The sequence below is a fragment of the Symphodus melops genome (assembly GCF_947650265.1).
Source record: "Symphodus melops genome assembly, chromosome: 3".
NCBI classification, from domain to species: Eukaryota; Metazoa; Chordata; class Actinopteri; order Labriformes; family Labridae; genus Symphodus; species Symphodus melops.
In genome coordinates this window covers 19367027-19374733 of record NC_136693.1, presented here as the reverse complement: position 1 = coordinate 19374733, position 7707 = coordinate 19367027, and the positions used below count along the sequence as shown (strand labels likewise).

Genomic DNA, 7707 nt, shown 5'->3' with positions numbered 1-7707 from the left:
GTTGTTTGTCTGTGTACTTTCTGTGCATGGGGCCCAGAAGTAGAGAAGGTGCCCATTCTGGATCAGTCTCCATCATTTGTAAAGGACTTTTTAGAAATACAGCATATGTTTGTTTGAATTTCTTGTGATTTTTAAAATATATTATATAATCCAGTCTTTTGGAAACTCTGCTTTTGTTGTATGTGTTCTGCTGAGAGTCAATGGCCAGATGTGTTTGTTTACCACCTTATTTGCCTCTAAGATGGTTTATTCTCTGATGGGCCCACTGCCCAACAGAACTGTAGTATTGCTTAATATGTAAATGATGTAATATGAAACTCCGATAAATATTCATGAGCCGGAGTCCAGAGGCTCAGAACTCCCTGAGCTGCTGTGACAGGTGAAAGCAGAACCATGGGGACTGTGGAGGAATCTTTAAAGTGTCCTGTCTGCCAGGAATTCTTCACAGATCCTGTGACGCTGCCGTGTGATGACATGATTTCCCTCCCCTCTGACCTCACTCTGCAGGTAGGGTTGTCATGGTGCCACAACGTTCAACTGTGATATGATTCTAGTAGAAATCCGAAGATAAAGATACCTGGTTTAATAGCAGTAAACCAAAATGGAAGTAAAGGGAAAATCAAAGTTGGGAACTAATTTAATCAATTTAATTTTGATCATTTAATTGCTTTAAATGATCAAAAAACTCCTGCAGACTGTTACCATTTCACACTTGACACCTAGTGTGTAAAACAGGTCAACTGCAGTCTGATTTTGCTATGTGGCAGGTCACCATGGGGGTGACACTGAAGCTTCAGTGTTTAGCCAGCTCTGCATGGGTCTGTAAACCTTTCTGTGTTCTAACCTCTCTCCATTTTTCAAAAGTATCTCCAATACTGATCCTAGTTTGAGCAGGTTGGTTGAGCTTATTAGAAACATGCAGAGGGTTTTTAAATCGGGTACAATCACTTCTATCTGAACCAGTTACACTGCCCGCTTCCATCGCTGCAACACCTGTTGGTTTGACCTGATAACTGCTCTCATATCTGGTAAACTGAGGGGCATCCAAAACGACCTAACCCATTTTACTTATTGGACTTTTAAGACCTGAACTACTTCAAATGTTACATGTTGAGTGTCCTGAAATGAGATGTCAGAAGCAATTTGGGCCTCTGCTTTTTTATAACTTGACATAAAATGTTTATGAGGACTTGTAATGAGATTTTTTGACTTGAAGTGAGTCAATTACGTCATGCGGAAGCTGCAATTTGTCTAAATTGTTTAAAATAAGAAATCAACTTGATTTTCACAGAGATTCTATGCTACTGTTAATTCAACTGTAATTTAAATATGATATATTTAGCAGATGCATGTATATTTATATATGAAAAGTTGAAATTGGAAGGATTCCCTAAACAAGACGTGATTATTTAATTAACATCGCTAATGTGTGTAAAATAAACCAACACCATCACTTTTAAAGGTATTTATAGTCCACATTATGTCACAAAGATGTATATTTACCCTCTATATCTAATATTTATTTTTTCGTAAATATTAGATATAGAGGGTAGATATACATCTTTACAACCCTCATTTTGTTCCCGCTTTGCAAAACACCAGACATAACTACCAAAATCACCGTTTCTAGATTAACAGTTAAAATATCAGAAGTTAACAGATATGTTTCTTAATTATAAGGGCATGTAGTGTTGATACGAGTTAGCATTATCTTGCCACTAGAGGGCAGTATAAAGCTGCAGAAGGTCCTTGAGGTTGGTACAAGTTTTTGCCTTTAATCAATTAATTTAATTTTCAGCCAATTTAAATATTCAAATATGAAATCAAATGCCCTTCATTGTTTTTCTCATGTGCATATCTTTCTGTAAATATGTTTAGCAACGGTTCAAAGTTTAAACTGTGATTTGTAAATAGGAATAATAAAAATCTACGTGTCTTACCTCACCACTTGTTTTTCAGTCAATGCACACAGGATGTTGTTTCAATTAATCAATCTTTAATAGATTAGAACAATAAATCAGAATTGTTAATAACAATAAATCAGAATTAATAACAATTGTAATTTATAAATATTTACAATAAGTATTTTCAATAAACAAGAATAATATATGGAAACAATTAATGACAACAATAAAAAAGATTGATGAATAGGAATAATAAATAAAACATAACATGAATATTTAAATAACGCTACACAACTGAAGAAAAGTTAAATTTGGGAACTGCTGTGATGAATACACAGCACCAAACTCCTCCTCATAGCACAACTCTTGCATCTTTATTTTGACCCATGATTGTCTTTCTTGGTACAGGCGCCTTATTGCAGGAGCCAAACTCAAAAGAAAAAGCCTGATCATCTTTCTGTGACCTCTCGTTTTCTATTTCTGCCCATCTAGCTTCCTTCTTCTTCAAATATTCCTCCAGCATGCTGTCACTGCAGGAAGGAAAGCAGCTTCAAGGGCCAGAGGAGTTGTTGCAAACAGCCAATAAACCTTGAAGAAGAAGAAGCAGGCGACCCCATGTGTGGATAAGGTCTTGTTTTGTTCATCGTTCACAAAAACCATCTAAAACGACAACGTGCTTTAACATATTGTTACTATAAGGCTCCCACATACACGCGCACACACGCCCGTGCACACAGCCTATGGTGCACTAACGCAGGCACGCGCGCGCGCACACACAAACACACACACACACACACACACACACACACCGTGATGTCACTTAAAGGGGAGTTTGGACAGTCTGTATGTCTGACTGGTGGACGGACACAGATTGTAACAAACGGTGAATCCCCGCTCTTTTATTCGGACTTTTATTCATTATTAAATCAACCATGGAGCTAAAAGTGGATACAAAGTCAGGTTGGGGTTTGACTGGGGTGAGCAAAAGTTCACATTTATAGTAATTGAACCATGGAAATGAAAAGGAAGCGGTCAGCCGCGACAGAAGAACAGGCAGCTGCTGAGCCCTTGCAGCCCAGCAGATAACGGAGGAATGGACGGTGTGAAAATGAGATCAAACCGGGACTAAACCTTATGCCTGGGTCTTCCCGAGCTATAGGATATGTCACCCACCTCCCCGTTCCAAATGCATCCGCGGGGCGATGGGGGCTACAAGCCAGCACCAGTGTCCCCTGCTCCGCCTGTCCCGCCTAGGAGGGTCCGAAGCCGGGACAGGGGCTCCGGCAGGACGCGGCGGTCCGGGGCAGGAGCAGGCTCAGGGGCCGGACCCGGAGCAGCGGAGAGGCGGGTGAAATGTGTACTCGTGGGAGACGGAGCTGTGGGGAAAACCAGCCTGGTGGTCAGCTACACCACCAACGGGTACCCCACTGAGTACATCCCCACCGCCTTTGACAACTTCTCAGGTGATTCTGTAGTTTAAGTTATTTAGACCATAAAGTCTGATCATAAAGGACAGCTGTGTATTAAACAGAGACAGCTTACAGCTGTTAAAGACATTTATAAAAAACTTTCCTATAGACCTGTTTAAAATAACATCATAGCTATACACTTTTGCTATAGTTCTAGAGGAACATATTAAAATGTAGGCCTACTTACACCTGGGCTTTTTAAACATTTCTGTGGGGTTATTGATATCTCAGTGTCTTTATTGTTGATGCTCTAGACCTATAACTTCATTTTGTCTCATGGTGTGTGTGCAGCGGTAGTATCGGTGGACGGTCAGCCTGTGAAACTACAACTTTGTGACACAGCTGGACAGGTCAGTAATACCCAAACACACACACACACACACACACACACATACACACAGGCAGAGGCAGCAGTATTTCCTGCTGTTGTTTCATTTGGAACAATCCCTATAAAGGCTTCCATCTTTATGGTTGCTCTAATTTGTTGATGAGCAGGCAGACAACACAACCATCAATGTCTCTGGTTGGAATTGAACCAGGGTTCTGTGGTCTAAGCTACCTCTCTCAAACTTGACAAACATCTTAAAACTTTTTCAGCTGGACATTTAAAACAAACTTAACAAACTTTTGGTGTTCTGTAACAGAAACTCGTCATTTTTTAAGACAGCATTTTAATAATATAGTTTTCCTTTACTTTATTTAAAATTAAAAAAAACAAAATGAACTACGAACAAGATATGTCATGTCGAATATCACTGTCAGTCTAGGTGGCCTCATTCTGTGTCCAGGAAATGGTCTGGTTAGTCCTTCCTCGGAAAGATTCCAATGTAGCACTCAGGAAGTGATGCGTTTTATTCCTGTTTGCAGCTGCAGCAGCCGTTTGTGTTGAAAAGTTCTTGTGATACAAAGCTTGTCGAACAGTTCTGCATTGATTATATCTGTGTTCTTAAAAGTGTTATTGTGCTGGACATTAAATTATTGCACTTGCTTAATGTTTTTTCTCTGACTGTTCTTCTTTTCAGGATGAGTTTGACAAGCTGCGTCCTCTGTGCTACACCAGTGCAGACGTGTTCCTGCTTTGTTTCAGTGTTGTCAGTCCTGCATCCTTCCAGAACGTTCCTGAGAAGTGGGTCTCAGAGATCAGAGGACATGCCCCATTTGCTCCGCTTGTCCTTGTTGGGACTCAATGTGACCTTCGAGAAGATGTCAAGGTGGAGTAAATGTACACTGTGCTGCATATAATATACACAAACTCCATATGATCAATGCCCTTTGGGTCTTTAGCTTTTTTCTTAAAGGTGAAAAAGGGACTCTGCAGATCAAAAGGAGTTTGTTAGGTCGTTCCTCCACCAGGAGGTGACAGAGGAGTCTATTAGAGACTTAGGGCCCTGTTGTGAAATAGCATCAATATTTTGGGTAAGGGTATATCCATAACAATATACATAAATTAGCTAGTTAGTTTATGCCAGGAGAGTTGATTCTATTTATCTTTGTTTTTATGACCTTTTATGCTTCAAAGTGTGTGTGATGTTAACTATGTCTTAAAATGATCAAAATACTTTGTAAGATGCTTTTAAAATGTCTGAAATCTTTATTAATAAATTATTATTATTGGTCATTGGTTAAATCCTTCTTTAGTGATGTTTAGGAATTCCCAGTAACAAGATTATCACAGATACAAATTAACCCAGTGTTGCCCTCTCTCTAGGTTCTCATCGACCTGGCTAAGTACCGGGAACGCCCTGTGGACCCAGCAGATGCTAAAGACTGTGCGTTGGAGATTGGAGCTGTGGCCTACATGGAATGCTCTTCCCTGACCCAGAAAAATTTGAAAGAAGTGTTTGACACGGCCATACTGGCCAGTTTGCAAAACTGCAGCTCCCATAAGCACCCGAGAGGAAAACAGCAAAGAAGAAAAAAGAAAAGGCAGACAGCGGACAAGATGAAGAGTCTGTCAAAGCCATGGTGGAAAAGGTACTGCTGTGTTGCCTAGGGCAGAACTTCAAGGTTACTTTGTCCTGCTCTGGATTGAGCTGGATTCTCATTCTGCCTGAACTCACGCTCAGTTTGTGTTTTTCTCTTGTGGAGCCACATGTTTCGCAACACCATTGGACTGCTGCTGAGAACTAAATCAAGACTTTGACGGATATTTTACATTTTTTTATTTTTCTAATCACTTCTTGTGTTATCATGGATAAGATTAACTTCTCAGACAATCCTGGTTCTAGCATGCCCTGAAAAGATTGCAGTGATGCAGTTGTTATCCAGGTTTGAATCTTACTTTGTGGAAAGACTCCTTCATAGAGGGTCTATGAAGGAGGCAGAACTTTCCATATGATGGACCCTCCTCATGTCACGTAGACTGTCCAGACTAAACACGAACAGAAATATTGATTTTCTCTCCTCTGCCTGACACATACATGGAATAATGTTTGGTCCAGTGATCTGGTGAAACCCTGTTTCAACCTCGTATGGATTTATGTGGCCTTATTATGTAACTCGGAGGGGGCCTGACTCTCTGGAGATTGTGCGTGACCTGAATGAAACTGCATTTAAGCTCAGCCCTGATTCCAACTTGTTTTAAACGTTGGTTGGATTTCTAACACTCATGATAAGAAAGAACTGGAAGCTGAAGAGCGTCTTTCAGACCAAACTTTGTACTCATTCAAAGAAGATTCTTTTGGATTTTCTGAGCCGTAGGCCATCAGAGCACATGATTACAGCAAGCAACAAATCTTACCCCTGGTTGATTTTCCAACCTATGTAACTGAGATGATCTTTTTTAAAAACAGTCTGTATTATTCAGCCTATAAATGCATCACATTCATATCCAGATTAAATAAGTGACAGTGTATAAGTTTGACAAGGCTCAGACTTGAGGGAAAGTGGGCATACTGTAAGCAGCATGATGAAGCCCATTCATTTATTGAATAATACAACTAAAGAAAGACAAGAGAGAATGGGGGATGACATGTAGTAAAGGGCCAAAGTTGGCTTTCAACTCAAGAGGATATAAGCCTGGATATAAAACGTTACAGCAAGGCTATCCAAAGCCAGCTACATATTTTTGAACTAAGCTACTATACATGTATTCTGCCATCAAAATTGACATTTTAAGATGGGGTGTGTGTATGAGACTTCTGGGTCTTTTGGAGCCTGACTCAAGTGGACACTCAAACATCTGCAGTTCTTTTAAAGTTTTGCAACACCAGAGGTTTCCACTTATTCGCAACTGAAGTCAACATGTGATACATTTTGAATCTATTTTCTGCTTGAAAGAAACAGGCTTTGAACAAAATGTTCATCAGAAAAATAAACTTTTTTTTTAACTGAATGCTTAACTCTTTCCCCGCCAGAGAATTCTAGAATGTTTGCCAGCCAGCGCCAGCCTTTTTCACCATTTTCACCAATCTTTCAAGACTCACAGAATATTTTGTTCTTTGAATATGTAAATATTGAATACATCAAAAGAAAGATCAGAGCCTCTGCTTTCATATACAAAAAACTATTTTATTCAAACTTCATTCAATCTTTTTTTATCAGCACTTGAATATCGGCCATTTTCACAAAAAAACCACATTCCGGACAAAAAGCTGAGAAAACAGCACTTTTGTAAAACACACTTATTTTCAAGAAAAAAAAGTGATTTTGAGTTTACATTTGGATTCTTTTTACTTTCATTTGACAACTACAGTTATATTTTAAAATAAATAACTAAAATAAATAAAAATGATTACATAAAATTATTAATTTTCTTTGAATAGTGTAGCACTACAACATTTACAAACTATATTATACATTTTTCTTCTCTTATACACTCAGAAATACTTTGTTTTTACAAACACTTAAATATCATTATTATTTTCAATAATAAAACATTAGTTGAACAAAAACCTGATCAAGAAGAGAGACAACTGTGTCTCCCAGGGAAGCGCCTTCTCCACAACAGGGTTTCATGTTGTAACAGTACTCCGTGTCAGAATCACAAAGGATGTAGGATTTGAACCCATATTTGACAGGTTTTTGGGGATTGTACACCCTGAACGCTAGCCGTCCACGCCACAGAAGCATACCCTCATCAATGCAAATGTTGGTGTTAGGTTGATACATTTGACTGAATTTAGATATAAGGTAATATAAGACAGGGCGGACTTTGTACAACCTGTCAGTGCTATTTGCTGGCCTTGATTCATAATCATTGGAGTGTAGAAATCTCCATATGATTTCAAACCGGTTGCGGGACGTGACCTTGTTGAAGTAGGGGGTGGCCAAAATGTCATCTGTAGACCAGTACATTTCAAGGTCAGGCTTAGGAATGATATGATCAAGAGCAG

At 39.2% G+C, this 7707-nt stretch overlaps 1 protein-coding gene across 1 annotated transcript; it reads left to right on the top strand.

The window, feature by feature from the left end:
* Positions 1-2470: 2470 nt before the first annotated feature.
* Positions 2471-6707, top strand: LOC306821845 (rho-related GTP-binding protein RhoU-like). Its single transcript, XM_079340432.1, has 4 exons — positions 2471-3367; positions 3665-3723; positions 4396-4584; positions 5082-6707. The coding sequence occupies exons 1-4, from the start codon at positions 3067-3069 to the stop codon at positions 5364-5366; spliced, it is 834 nt and encodes a 277-aa protein (XP_079196558.1). The 5' UTR covers positions 2471-3066; the 3' UTR covers positions 5367-6707.
* Positions 6708-7707: the final 1000 nt, after the last annotated feature.